The sequence below is a fragment of the Sphaerodactylus townsendi genome, linkage group LG01 (genome assembly GCF_021028975.2).
Source record: "Sphaerodactylus townsendi isolate TG3544 linkage group LG01, MPM_Stown_v2.3, whole genome shotgun sequence".
NCBI lineage: Eukaryota > Metazoa > Chordata > Lepidosauria > Squamata > Sphaerodactylidae > Sphaerodactylus > Sphaerodactylus townsendi.
The window spans coordinates 97922158-97937179 of record NC_059425.1 but is presented as its reverse complement, the minus strand read 5'-3'; the positions used below and the strand labels follow the sequence as shown (position 1 = coordinate 97937179).

The window sequence follows — 15022 nt, the reverse complement described above, 5'->3', positions numbered from 1 at the left end:
ATTGCTGTCAATGGGGGTTGCAGGCTTTGGGGGGCACATTTCTGAAGGCACAGTCTCAAAACTTTCAGGGTCTCATCAGGAGACTGCCCTAATGATACCCCCCCCCCAAGTTTGGTGCAGTTTGGTTCAGGGGGGCCAAAGTTATGGACCCTCAAAACTGTAGCCCCCATCTCCTATTAGCTCCCATTGGAAACAATGGGGGATAGGGGCACCCCCTTTGGAAGTCCATAACTTTGGACTCCCTGAACCAAACCTCACCAAACTTGGGGGGTAGCATAAGGACATTCTCCTGATGATACGCTGAAAGTTTGGTGCCGCTAGCCTAAAACTGCACCCCCTGCAGGCCAAAAATGGAAAACCACTAAAATACCCAAAAACGAACCCAGCATTTTGATGCCCCCCACAAGGTGATGCCCTGGGCAGCTGCCCACCTTGCCCAATGGGCATTACACCAGTGCAACCCGTCGCCATGCGCCTAGGTCACATAGGGCACATTTGGCCACCCCTTCCTGCACCACCCACAGGCCATAAGGGCAAGCGGCAGAGTAGGCCTCGCTACGGCAAGAGAACAGCAAGCTGAGCTGGTGGTCAGTTGAGCAGCAGGCTTGTGAACATGGGGCGATGGCTCCGTGGTGCAGAGCCTGCCATATCAGCTGGGATAAGAGTGGCATGACAGCCCTTTCTGGAGCCTGCCTGCCTGGTCCGTTGGGGTGGTGGGCGCATGCAGCATGATGGCCTTTCTGGGGCCTGCCCACCCGCCTCTTCCTACTTCTCTCTCTGTTCTGTGCAGCGGCAGTTCTTTGCAAGACCAGCAGACTGGGGGCAGGTGGCGGCAGCGGCTTCCCCTAATGTCCAAGAGGTTGGCTTTCTCTTTCCCTCTCCCTCTTTTTCTCACTCTCTTACTCCACCTCTCTCTGTACCTCTTTTTCTGCCTCTCTCTCTCCCCCTCTTTTTCTGTCTTATTTCTCCCTCTTTTTCTGTCCAGGGAGCGAGATCTCCAGATGCCTCCAGGGGGCTGGCAACCTGCTGCGGGAATGGGGGGCTCCCCTCAGGGGCCACAAGGGGAGTGGGGGACAAGGCTTGTGTGGCAGCAGGGGAGGCGGAAAATCTAGGGAAATGGAGCAGGGGGTGGAAACTCAGATTTTGCAGCAGGCTCCATTTTTCCTAGATACACCTCTGATGCAGGGCCAGAGGTACAGTTAGGAGGGAGATTTGGCATCAGTTGCCCCCCTCCTGTGTGAGTCATGAAACAGCAGCAGGGTTGCCCGGTTCCCTCTGGCCACCAGCTGGAGAAATGGAAGGCAGCATTGCCAGATCTGGGTTGGGAAACTGCTGGAGATTTGGGGAGCCTGGGGAGGACAAGGAACTCAGTGGGCTACAATGTCACAGACCCCACCTTCAAAGCAGTCATTTCACCAGGGGAGTGGATCTCTATAGTCTGGTGATGAGCTGTAATACTGGGGGATCCCTAGATCCCACCTGCAGGCAGGCATTCCTCACTTTTTACAGTAGTCCCTGAGGTCTCAGTAGCAACGGAGCAGATTAAAGGCTAGAGTAGAAAGAGGGAGATGAGGAAAGTCTGTTCTGTTAGTGTGCTCTGTTCACAGCAGCATAGGTTCCAACTCATATTTCTTCTTAAAGCAATAGAAAGGAGTAATGATGGTTATTTGCTGTTACTCACATAATCATTTCTTCTCCATTCTCTGCTGCAAAATAAAATGTCTTGACCTTTGGATGGGTGATTTTCATAGCACTTCCAAAACAAAACAAAACAAAACAAAACAACTTCAACATATATTTATATAATTGGGAACAATTTAATTTTTTTTAAAGGTTAGCATTTAGAATACTTTAAAAATATATTCCAGTAATTTGGTCAAGATTTTATTATCCCACAAAAAATTATTTAAAATACAAAGTGACATTTTGAGAATTCTTATGAGTTTGCTTCTCTTTGGTATTCCCCACCGGAAGAGGAATCTCAAGTTTGCTGAGGACAGGCCTTGTTTTTTGAGGGTTAAAGGACTGTAAAGTAGGAGATGGTGCAAATTTTGTAGACATGCATTTCTTTTCCATAAAAGAAACCGTGGAAACCAGTGATCAAAAATGTACAACATATGACAGGTTTGGGGGTTAATAGCCCTGTTTCCTTCCTCCTACTCTGGAAGGTAGCATGCAGTAGGATTTTCAGTGAAAAGTATTTCACATTAATATCATTGATTTATTTTGAGCTACAAATGATCAGTTGTCCTTCACATATAAGTTCAGCCAATCAAAATTTATAGAAAATCTCAAAACAGTGATATTGCAGGGTGGATTACAGTTAAATTCTTTCCCTCTGAATAGAAAACCATTGCTACTATAATCGTGAATTATAGATTTACATAGTTGTTTAAACTGCTATAAATCTCAATCTCCATACACCCAAAATGCCCTTTATGAGTTTCATGTGTAGAATTTGGTTTGCAGACATTTATTTACACAAAGCTCTGGGTGGAATGATGGACTTACTACTTTTTCTTGCACTCCATGGCTTGATCCACTGTGAAGTTTGAAAGGCAGAGGAATCCTTCAGCTTTCTCTGCCTATAAAAAATAAGTAATCAGCATCCACTGTGAAGTATATCAAATTATTTATCAAAATTATGCACTGGAAATTGACTGAATTTTATAAGGAGTTATAAGGAGTTAGAAACATGCAAAGTTACATGGTGAGAAAGATTTAGGACCTCTGCTGCATTCCCTTGAAGTTTACCAGTACAGTAATAAGAGCTGGGTTTAAAACAAAAATCAGTAAAATTCAGGGTCAGTTTTTTTTTCAGTTTTAAAATTATCAGTAAAGCCCAAACCCCAAATACCTGTATGGATAAACCCAAATATAATCAGGTTTTCCCCAAAAAAACAAAAAAAATTGCCTTCATGTTAGCCTTAGGGAGATTTAGGGAATTTCCGTCTGGAGCGGGGGGCAGGGTATTTTCAAGACAGAAACACCAAACTTACATGGTGGCTTCAGGAGACTCTCCCAAGAAGAGCACCCATGTTTGGTGAAGTTTGGTTCAGGGTTCAATTCTATGGGCCCCCAAAGGGGTGCCACCATCTCCCATTAGAAACAACAGGAAACAATAGGAGATGGGTGCATCCCATAGGCTGCAATGGAGCAAAGTCATATAACATCAGAGCATCCAACTCTGTGGAAAAAAAATGTTCCCAGGCCATTTTTACATGGTCAAAATATCCCGGGGTGAGCACAAAAAATATCCCTGTGCAGCCGGGAATTCCACACGGCTCCTGAAGCTGCACAGGGTCTTCCCCAGTGTTCCCCCATGATATTTACCTTAGCCCAGGATTTTCAAAAATTGCCAGTCTGGAGGTTCTTTTTTAAAATCCTGGTGTGAAGTGCCTGTGCCATGCAAAAACCAATAAGGAGCAGGACCGGTTTATTTTTCCCGCCCAGCCAGCTGATCTCCCCACCTGACGTTCATTCAAACTGCCATTCAAAAACAGCAGTCAATCAGAATGCTGGATACCAGGTAAGCTCACAGGTGCTTGCAGCTGCCACTCAAAAGCAACAGCCAATCAGAGCAATCACTTGGTCTATTTTCCTCAGTACAAACTTTATTTTAAATCAATTAGCAGACTATTCACTAGTTTTCTCCCTCTGACAGCAAAATCTTATTTTAAACTGGGAGGGGAAGGGGGTGGGGGTGGCAGGCAGGGCCACTGGGAGGGGAAGGGGGTGGGGGTGGCAGGCAGGGCCACTGGGAGGGGAAGGTGGGGGGATGGCAGGGGTACCGTGAGATATGAAGAGTGAGGTCAAAGGTACCGTGACATCGAAAATGTTGGGAAACACTGCTCTGAAACCAGTGATTAAGAGTTCCGATCCCAATCCAACACTGTCCGTTGGAAGGAGGGCCTCAGAAGGTTTAAGGGAGGAGGTTTCCACTGTATACCCTGATTCTCCTCTCTCAGCAACAGGCTCACACCATTACAGCCTCACACAGGTTATACCGTTGATGATATGGCTGCTGGAAACAAACAGTCAAACTCCTTTCAAAAAACAAACTAATGCTAAAATTACTTTGATCTTAAAATAGCAGCAACAAAAAATTACATCAGTGCACAGGAGGGATTTGAACTTTCAACAACAAGAAGATCCAACCAGGTCTCCTTCCCCCAAGCTACCAGCAAGCCCAGACAGTAACTACAACAGTCAGCAACATGCAGGAGCAATTAAACTTTTAACTTATAATCCTTTTTAAAGGATTTTCTGAGGCCTACATGTGAAAAATAGCCCTTTGAAGTTTAAATATCTGGAACTCAATAAACCAAATACCTGTTCATGTCATCAGGTTTTTCACCATTTGTGTTTTGGTATTCAGCCTTGAAACCCCCCGCCCCCCCCCCAAAGCCAAATATGGCCGTGGGGTTGGGTTTACCAAATCACCAAACCTAATCTGAACATTGCAGAACATAGTAGCATGCTTAATTTCACCAGCAACCATACTGTGCTGGTGATTTTTTAAAAGCCAAATGTACAGGGATTAGGGTTTCTAAATCAACACAAGAAAACTGAAGCTAGGATGCATCTGGATGTGCATTTACCACACTTATAGCTGTAGTAGAGAGGAGCTTGTGTATACATAACAATAACTTTTTATCACAGATTGTGCATCCAGTTAGGTAACATAGTTTGGGGTGGTGTGTTATTAGCAGTGTTATGCAATTGCAATTGAACCTCTATGCATGGAAGCAGCAAAAATCATTTTCACAAGGTAGTTATATATATACTGAGGATGTTTGCAATTTCAATCTTTGAGACGTGTTTTCCGGGTTGTACACCACAATAAATCATAACATTGCAGAGCTTCAGGTCTCAATACCAACTTCCACTGATTTTAATTATTTTTAATTTAATTCCACTGATTTTAATTATTTTTATCATGTATGTTTTAAAAGTTTAGCCAACTTGGTAGCTTTTATGAGAGCAGAAAGGTGGAATATAATTTTTGTAAATGAAGTCAGTCAGTCAGTCAGACAGACAGATGAATACACACATATATGTGTACATGAGTAGGTATAATTTCTTAAAATTGAATACTGTCTATTCAGCATGTGGAATTAAAGGTTGCTTTTCTATGTTTAGTACAAAATCATGTAGGAAAATGCCTGATTTTTTTTAAGGTTAAGCACTTTAAGTATCATTGCAAGCAAGCCTAAGCAGATCTACTCAGAAGTAAGTCTCATTTAATTCAGAGGGGCTTACTCTCAGGAAAGTGTTCTTAGAATTGAAGCCATAATGATTTATGTATTCTTACTGTATCTGACTCAATAAGTCAGTATAAGTGTTAAGATGCAGAAGATTCTATTCTATATCTCATCAAGACCATTCATGTAGTCCATAAGGTCTGCGACATTTGCAGTTCTCAAATTATTAAGACTAATCATTCTAACAGTAAGACTACACGGATGTCTATTTTCCATAAATAATGAATAATTACAAGCTGATCTTATGCTTGTTTACTTTGTTCAATATGTTTTTCCCCTAAAGGATTATGAATAGGAGTATCAACCGAGCTTATAATGATCTTCTTCTTTAGTATCCTTGTGTGCACCCAGAGAATCCCAAACATACATATGCTTCTACAGTCTATTTCTAAAACACATGCACTTGTTAATCATAACCTTGGATTGAATAATGGTTTTATTTAATTGCAAACTAATAGGTGAAGTCTTAGAATTGGTGAAAGGAAGAAATCCATGGAATGGATCTTCCCCCTTCAGGACGCCAAACCCCAGGAGGATACAGCAAGGGGAAGGCTGCAGTAAGAGAGAGAAATAGGCAAGAAGCAACCCACATACCACCATTACTCTTGCAGAGGTTCTTGCTCCATTTCTAGAAATGCTTATGCAAGAGAGAACAGGCTGATTTCTCTCCATTTCCTGTCCAGCTATGCCCCCTCCACTTCCTGCAAACCCTACCCTCTCTCTCTCCATGGCCTTTCCTTCGCTCTCAGGAGCAGTTTTTAATGTGTGCAAGAGGCTATGGGGTGAGAGAAATAGATTCATTCTGTGAGCTTCATTTGTTATAGGCACACTCACTAGGAAATCCATGGATTTCTGGGTGAATCCCCACTGAGAAATTAAATCTAGATACAACCAGGCAAAAGAAACAGCACCTTTTCATCAAGGTTTCACCCTCCCCACCGCAGCATGTGTGTGATGAGGACATCGATCTCTATCACGCTTTCAAACAGTGCAGCAATCCCCACTACCACGCGATAAAACGTGTGATCTGCTCAGCAGCTCTTCCTTTCTCATCCTGATTGGCTGTTGCTCTGTGTTGGGGCGGGAATAAAAAAAAATCGCACAGCCACGTCACCTCGCACATGCGTAGATAGGGCTGTAGCTGTTTTTCACGCTAAGCTATGTTTATGCGCTGCTGCACTGACACAGAAGTCTAATTTTACGTTACAGTTGGCACAGAAATCATGTTCCACGTGGCCCCGTTTCCACGTAGCCTCCACCGGCGTGAAACAAAAAAAAAACTGCACACACTTCGCGCACAGCCCGCTGTGCTCTGATCGGCTGGAAGGCTCCGCGTCACTACCTATGGCGGGAAAAACAAATTTGGATTCAAACCCCGATCCTCCCCACCGATCTGGATTGGACACGTTTTTTTTTAAAGGTGCACTTCCATGCAGGTTCTGAAAAAACACGTGATAAGGGGGAGAGGGAGCACCAGAACCAGGATGAATCCATGTTTGGCAATCAGGTAGTTGGGAGATCTTCCTGAAACCGTGTTTTTTGCTGCAAGTAGCCCGTGTTATATTGACTGTGGGGATTCCACCTCTAAAAGGGAAACTTAAAGTAGCATAGGCTGAATTACCAGTTCTTTTTTTCCTCTAAAATCTTACTGAAGAACCAGTTTTCACACCAACCTGCTGTTGCTATGCTACAGATCCCTGCATCTGGGAAACTGCAGATTTTGCTTCAAGATGAACTGAGCTCTCGCTTTACAAAAGCATGACCCACCACATACATGCATAAAATATCAGGGGGATGAAGACAGTTTCTTTGAACAGAGTCTCCGCCCCCACAGCCACATCACTGTGTTGTCTCCCTAAAGTAACTTCCCTGTTTTTGTTCACAGAGCCCTGAACTCAGTTATTTACATGGGAAGGGACTTTCTCCCAGTTCCCTTTACAAAACAGAAAATGTTACCCAACACCCACTTTTCTGCAACCACAGAAAACTTCAAATGAGGCAGGTGGCAAGTTTGCCTCTGCTTTAGAGCACTGGAACCTTTTGAGCTTTTAAACTGAGGCCGAATAAACCTGCTTAGTTGAAGGTGAACCAAGGAATACAAGGATGGCCTGTCTGGGTGTCCTTGCCAATCCTTCAAACCCAGCACCAGCAGCCAGTCAGAGTTTTACAGCACACCTGAAGCCAAAACACAAGGGGTGCAGGAGATTTGTACTGGCTTCTCTCAACGATTTGGTTTTCATTTGGATTTTTTGAACTTCAAAAACAGACTCCAAATATGCCTGTAGCATTGGGGAGAGGATATTTCCTCTGTAGCATAGACCGCTCAGAGCCCTCCAGGGGTTGAGCGGTCTATGAAGTCTAAATAATAATGTATTGTCGAAGGCTTTCACGGCCGGAATCACTGGGGTGCTGTGTGGATTCCGTGCTGTATGGCCATGTTCTAGCAGCATTCTCTCCTGACGTTTCGCCTGCATCTGTGGCTGGCATCTTCAGAGGATCTGAAGATGCCAGCCACAGATACAGGCGAAACGTCAGGAGAGAATGCTGCTAGAACACGGCCATACAGCCCAGAAACCACACAGCACCCCACTAAATAATAATAATAATAATAATAATAATAATAATAATAATAATAATAACAACAACAACAACAACTATTTTTATTTATTTATTTATTTATTTATTTATTTATTTATTTATTTATTTATTTATTTACCCCTTCCCCACACATAGTTACCTCAAACCTAATTACCACATGAAGCTGCAATTACCCCCTAAGGGAAAGCACAGCTACAGTGTTATACTTGTATTGCCCCCACACACACACACCAGGAACAAACAGCAGCAAGAACACCATGTGATGTGGTGATTTATTTGTGAACCTGCAAACCACTTATGGACCTGCCACATCAGGATTCATTGAGAAACTTGAGTCAGACTATTTAGCCTTTAAGCAGTCAAAAGGGAGCGCCCTAAATTATGAATGCAAAGTGAATGGTACACAGTACTACACATACAGTACTGGAGAAATACAATCCCTACAACAGGCAAACAGGGGGTGACAGCAGCAAGTGAGGGGAGACATCTTTACCAGCCATATTAGATCTTGGATAAGCTCCTGCTTCCCTTTCTGTTGCAGGTATATAAGCTTGGGCATGGCCAAAAGCAGTTGGTGTGAAGACAGTGCCCCTGAGTGAGCCAGCCCAGAGCATCTAAGACCCACTCAGGCTGTCATTGGTAAGAACATAAGAGTCCATCTAGTCCAGCTCTCTGCTTGCAGTGGCCCACCAGATGCCTTGCAGTGGCCCACCAGATGCCTTTGGGAGCTCACATGCAGGATGTGAAAGCAATGGCCTTCTGCAGCTGTTGCTCCTGAGCACCTGGTCTGCTAAGGCATTTGCAATCTCAGATCAAGGAGGATCAAGATGGGTAGCCATAGATAGACTTCTCCTCCATAAATCTGTCCAAGCCCTTTTAAAGCTATCCAGGTTAGTGGCCATCACCACCTCCTGTGGCAGCATATTCCAAACACTAATCATGTGTTGCATGAAGAAATGTTTCCTTTTATTAGTCCTAATTCTTCCCCCCAGCATTTTCAATGTATGCCCCCTGGTTTTAGTATTGTGAGAAAGAGAGAAATATTTCTCTGTGTCAACATTTTCTACCCCATGCATAATTTTATAGACTTCAATCATATCCCCCCTCAGATGTCTCCTCTCCAAACTAAAGCGTCCCAAACACTGCAGCCTCTCCTCATAAGGAAGGTGCTCCAATCCTTCAATCATCCTTGTTGCCCTTCTCTGCACTTTTTCTATCTCTTCAATATCCTTTTTGAGATGTGGCAACCAGAACTGAACACAGTACTCCAAGTGCATTCGCACCACGGCTTTATATAAGGGCATGACAATCCTTGCAGTTTTATTATCAGTTCCTTTCCTAATCATCCCCTGCCCCCCGCCCACTCAGGATCTCACTGCCAGTCACAAGCTCATGTTCATTCTGAGTCATGCACCAATTTGGTTGCAGGCATTGTTGCCATTGCTTTATTATCCATAGCTAAGCAAAAACCACAGAGATGCTTTGGTATCTTGGAGCAATCCTCTCTACTCCCTGAATCATCTCTCTGTTCCAGAAGCTGACTAGGGCTTTGACCATATATCACCTAGAAACTTACTGAGAGAGGGGCCCATAACTTCAGGGACTCATATCACCTACTTGTGGACTCAGGAAGTCAGACCAGATGCTGGGGGTAGGAGTGTTGAGCTAAAATTCTTGTCCCAATCGAACATCTTCCATGTGCTTTTCTGAATGAGAGGAGCACAGGAAATCCTTGCTTTGGAGCTCATGCTAGGTTTTGGCAGCCTTGGAAAAATTAAGGAAAACTGGAGAGAAACCCACAGTGGTTCCTGCAAGAACCATTCTTCTAAGATGGCAAAGAAAAAAAACTGCTGCTCCCTTTCCTAGTTAAACAGCCAACAGAGGAGGATTGTGGGGTACTAGTACCTGATGTCGGTTAGAGCATTTAGGGGAGCATCTATGGGCTTACAACTTCTCTTAAGAAGTAAATGCAGGTTATATATGCAGGCTCACCTTAGTATGAAAAGCATGGGTATAATTTTTTTCAATGCAAGAATAAAAATAGATACACAAAGCAAGCAACAGTCCGAACATCTAAAGGCTATATTATCTGTAGCAACAAAGGACATAGGAACAAGCTCTTATCATCATTTTTTTAGACCTAACCAAAGGGCGTGTTTTCTTTGCTTACCAATTGGTTGCTGTACCAGTATAATGCTGAACCCTTCAGCACACACCAGAACTTTTTCCATTTGTTGCCAATCAAACTTCCTTTTTCTTTTTTCTTGTAAAGCCAGCCCTGGCAATCAGCTAGTCCCAGATCCTTACAGGAGATCCTTCGGCGGCTCATTACAAAAATTCCTGTACAGTTGAAGATATGAGAAAACATGGTTTTGTAAAAAAAAAAATACAGTACCAGTTATATATAAATCCCTCATATGCCCTCTAGGAACAGTCAGCAAAAGGAAATCAAACAAAACAAAGTTTCAGGAAATCTACATGGGTATATTGAGAGCTATTGATTACAAATCAATAACTAAATATTCTTCTTAAGGCTACTGTACACAGCACTAAGGCTTCAGTGACTATAAATTGCAATGCATTCTTGTAAAACTTTAAAAGACCCTTCAGAAACAACTACATTGCTAAATTATTTAGTATCATACACAGAAGAGGTTTCTAATCAATTAAGAAGGAAAAAGAGTCTCTCCTCAAACACACCCGCTCTCTCCAGTACTGACATACCGAAGCAGCTTAGTCCATATAAAGAGCATGCCATCATTTCTTCCCCCTCTCTGAATCAATGCAAAACTACACTGGTTTTGAAGAGGAGCCCACTACCAACTAAATAACACTCCAAAAACCTCTGCCTCTTATGGAAAAGATGTCTCACTGAACAAAAAGAGGAACAAAAGGAAGTCCTCATTACCTTGACTTTTCTTCCTCGTCTTCTGACGCAAGGGAACCTGCGAGAAATGCAGGAAGGAAAGAAAAGAGGAAATTTCAAATTGTGTTGTAACATTTGTAGAAAAGGGAGGGGGTTCAGGAGGCGGAGGGAGAGGAGATAGCAGGGCTGTCTCAGCCTCGAATGGAATCTTTCAAGCATACACACTCACCACCTCCCATGGGAACCCCGCAAGTAGGTGAAGCAGAAAATGCTTTAATTAAAATTGATGCATGTGGAACTTCACACGAGCAAGTGGAACAGTGTTACGCCTCTATCGCTTGAGCTTCCTGTTTCACACCCACAGCTTGTTATGCTTCTTAAGAGCTGTTCACATTACATTAAAGCAGAACAAAAAGCTGGTGCTGAAGTTTCACTGCCCAACTGTCAGCTATCTGAAAGTCCCACTGGGCAAAAACATGAATGTTGGGCATTGGTACAAACTTGCAGCATGGTATGACCTTTCACACACCACAAGCTGAGGTGGCAGAGGGGGTGTGAAAGAGTTACATCTACTTCACAGCCCAACCAGTTTAATTCCACCGTGGTCAGAAAGAGGAAGGATCAAGTCACACCGATGTACACCATCAGCGTCACATGGCTTGATGATTATACATGACACCGACTTGTTCTCTCTTGATCCACGTGACAGGATTAGAACCAAGAGGTGGAAATTAAAGTAGGCAGATTTCTGCTAAACATTAGAAAACACTTCCTAACAGAAGGAACTGTTCAGCAATGGAACAGATTGCCTTGGGAGGTGGATGCTCCCTCAGTGGGGGTCCTTAACCAGAGGCTGAATGGCCCTCTGCCAGAGATGCTGTAAATGCCTATTCCTACCATGAGCAGGGGGTTGGACTAGATGACCCTCCAAGGTCCATTTCAACTCTTAACAGTCAATGACTTTTACTCCTGATGACTAACAGCTTAACGTGCTGAGCAGCCTTCAATGGAAACATTCAAGGTGCTAAGAAAGCCCTTTCCATGATGCTAGACCGGTGACTGGTGTTTCACACATGCAAGTCAGAGCTCGATGTTGCACTCATGGAGCAATAAATCTGTCCCACATGTTTAGTCACTTTCCTGACCTCCTATTTCAGTGGGGGACATACCACAAAGCTAAAGCTACCTAGTGAAGCAAAAGGAAAATCCAAAAGAAAACACCCTAAGCAGGAAAAGCTGGGAAAGTGCTGTCAAAAGAGCAGGGCAAACCACCCCAGGAAAGAGACCAGCTTCAGGGAGGAAGCAAGAGTGCAATAGAACTTGTTTTGATGTGTAGGGCATCTACCATAACAGTGGGGGAGGGACTTTTCTCCTTTTCCTATCTTTCATTTGTCTACCATATCTGTATATTATTCGATTTCTCTCTCACTCCTTCCCGCCCACTGAGCCACATATTTTTCTTTCACACTGAGTGATGTCACGACATCACAACATACTTGCTTAACCTACAACCCAGTCCACCTGAATATATTGAACCCATCTTGTGATTAGTCTAAAACATATCTGCATTGCATCTTGCCACCATCTTTGAAAGTGAGCAACAAAAGACATGGGAAATTATAGATTCTAAGCCTTTGAAGAAAAATTCAACATCTTGGCCAAACATGAAACCGTTGCAGGCGGGATACGTGAACCCGTCCTCATCCCAGGCCATTCGCATGGCTGGCCGTCCCATGGACAGTAAGCGCATCCGTGCGAAGGCACGTCTTTTTTTTTTTACTTACCTCCCACCGATGTACAGCTATGCAGGCAGGCACACATGAACACTCAGAGCCTTGCTAATGCCTCATGTTCCCAGAAGTGCCTGTGTGGCTCTGCAGATGGGAGCCAGGAGTTAAACGAAAAGAGGAAAGCGCAGCTGCATAACGCGCCTCCTGCCCCGCGGTTCACTCAGCCACAGCTGCGAGGTGCATTAAAACAAAAGAATTGCACAAATCGCGATTCTTGAAAAAACGGGTTGGGGGGGCACACGCAGAACAGACTTGCATTAGGAGCGGAATCCATGCAAAGTTCCTCTCCAACCTGGGTTTTATCCCATCCTTGACCCATGTTTATTGGCCCGTGCAAAAGGGGCCATTGTGATGAACTGGATTCATGTTTAATTTGTATTCTGTGAATGCTCAGAGGTTAAGCTAAAATAACCTTCCTATGCAGACCAAAGAGTGCAAATAAAATGTTTCTTTGCTGCAGTCTGTGAGTCTAGCAATGAAGCAATTTTCAAGTTTGTGTGAGACAGCCAACAGAACACAACTGACACCTGATATTCAAGTAGTCAATGGAGTACTAGGAACTAGTTGTTATCTGCAACATACGTTGCTCTAGACTTGAGGTTTTCCATAAGGAATTATGGGAGGGGAGTGAGAGCCTTAAATGGAAGACTTGTGCATTTTATGAGAGAGAGGTGTTAAAGTTCTAGTGAGTTTGAGAAAAGAAACAAAAGCATTTCGGGGTACAGGATCTGACTTTCTTTGAAGATCTCATATGGGATAGCAGACCTGTGGCCCTATAGGAGTGGCTTTTTGCATTCACCTGTATTCTCATTTTAAAATGCATAAGTCTCTAGTGCTCTTTCCTCTGATTAAACCAAACCAGGAAAACCCTAGCCCTTGAAACTTCTCACCATTTAGAGAAGATGCACAAGTATAACAGTATATAACATCCATTTTAAAAAGTTTACCTGAGCTGACTTCACCATGTGAAATATAATGGGATGGATCCTACATAGCCTTTATGCTAGCTAAAGAGGAGTCCTGCACCAGAAACAGAAATCTTTCTTTTTCAGTACAAGATTTCTCACTTAGTGGAAAAGAGTCATCCCCTAGAGCAAGAGTCCTTACTAATGAGTCACAGGATCGAAGTCAATTTCATAAACCTAAGACCAACTTAAATGAGAATGCTTCCTGTTTAATGGAGTCACAACTTGGGATGATAGAGCAAAAGAGAGAAATGAAACGTCATCCTTGTCCCATAAGCTATGTGGAAAGGGCAATGTGGTTGCCTCATTGTCATGATTTTGAGTAAGCATCCTATAGCTTCATCATAAATTTAAGACTTCCACAATTTTGCAGTATCACTGCAGGACGTGGTTTTTGTAACCCAATTTCAATATACACGAGTAAAGTCAAATAAAGGAATGGAGCTGGTATGCCTTGCCAACATTAGAAAATCTGGTTTCGATATCCTTTCAATTTCAATGTGGAATTTATTCAAAGGCATAATGAAGTGAAACACACAACTTGCTTAAAGACTGAACGCGTTGAAGTGAAATTACCAATGAACAAGTGCTTAGCCAAGTTCAGGTCTGTAAAAAGCATCTACAAGGCTGTTCTCAGAAAAAGTACCTTTGGGGGACAACATTTATCTGGTTTAAATTTTAAAAGCGCTTTTTTAAAGAAATCATGACACAATGTCCTCTTTCAAGGCTGCAAATGAACTACGATAAAGATGTGATCTAACCAATTAGAAAAAGCATATTGTATAGGACTGAACCATTTTAGCATACTGGTGAGGGATAATGGGTTTGGATTCTTATCCACTCATTAAGGAATACACAGATTGGTTCTGGGATCCCTGACCTGTGTAGGGCATAACACAATGAAACATTACTTGAGAGTTCTCCTGCCTATAAAGGAGACCCAGTTGAGATCAGGACAATAGTTCATGGACACCATTTTCCCAACCTGAAACAGTCTGAGGAAACACTATATTTATTTATTGTTTTATTTGGTTCAATTTATACTGCCCTCCCCAAATGGAAACTGAGGAAACTCATTTGTTTCCTGGTATACATGTGGTTTCTCCAACAGAAGAGCAACACTTTGGTATGTTTCAGATTGGGGAAATGGCACAAGGGAAAGCATTTTATTTATTAATTTATTGCATTTGTATGCCACCTTTCCCCATACAGGCTAAGGGCAGCTTCCAACTATGTATTCGATTCAATAAAATTTCAGATTAAAAACAAACTCCCCTAACACTACACATTCTCAAGATGCACTGGGCCCTGACATGAATCATGGGAACAGATATGTAACCAAAATTCTCAAGTGACTGTGTTACATTTGACAAAGGCTGGGAACCCCAGACCCAGTTTGTGAGTTGCCCATGTCAAAAATCCCTTACCCATGCAAAAATAACACATCAAGGAGAAGAGCTGATGTCAGGTTTTTATGTCAGGTTTTTATAAGAAGGGGTATTTATACATGTTCAGATAGTGAGAGTTGCACCACATAAA

At 43.0% G+C, this 15022-nt stretch overlaps 1 protein-coding gene across 4 annotated transcripts in view; it reads right to left on the bottom strand.

Annotated features, from left to right (window-relative positions):
- The window catches only part of IPCEF1 (interaction protein for cytohesin exchange factors 1), a 49564-nt gene that overhangs the window by 18332 nt on the left and 16210 nt on the right, over window positions 1-15022 (bottom strand). For 2 of the 4 annotated variants that reach the window (XM_048488495.1, XM_048488478.1), the window contains exons 2-5: window positions 10771-10807; window positions 10033-10202; window positions 2512-2585; window positions 1682-1753 (exon numbers count right to left, since the gene is read on the bottom strand). In XM_048488495.1, coding sequence (XP_048344452.1) covers window positions 1682-1753; window positions 2512-2585; window positions 10033-10191 — 305 coding nt within the window. In that variant the 5' untranslated portion in view covers window positions 10192-10202; window positions 10771-10807. Of the gene's footprint in view, window positions 1-1681; window positions 1754-2511; window positions 2586-10032; window positions 10203-10586; window positions 10726-10770; window positions 10808-10957; window positions 10973-15022 lie in introns of those variants that run through there. The other 2 variants (XM_048488505.1, XM_048488486.1) reach the window with 2 other exon arrangements.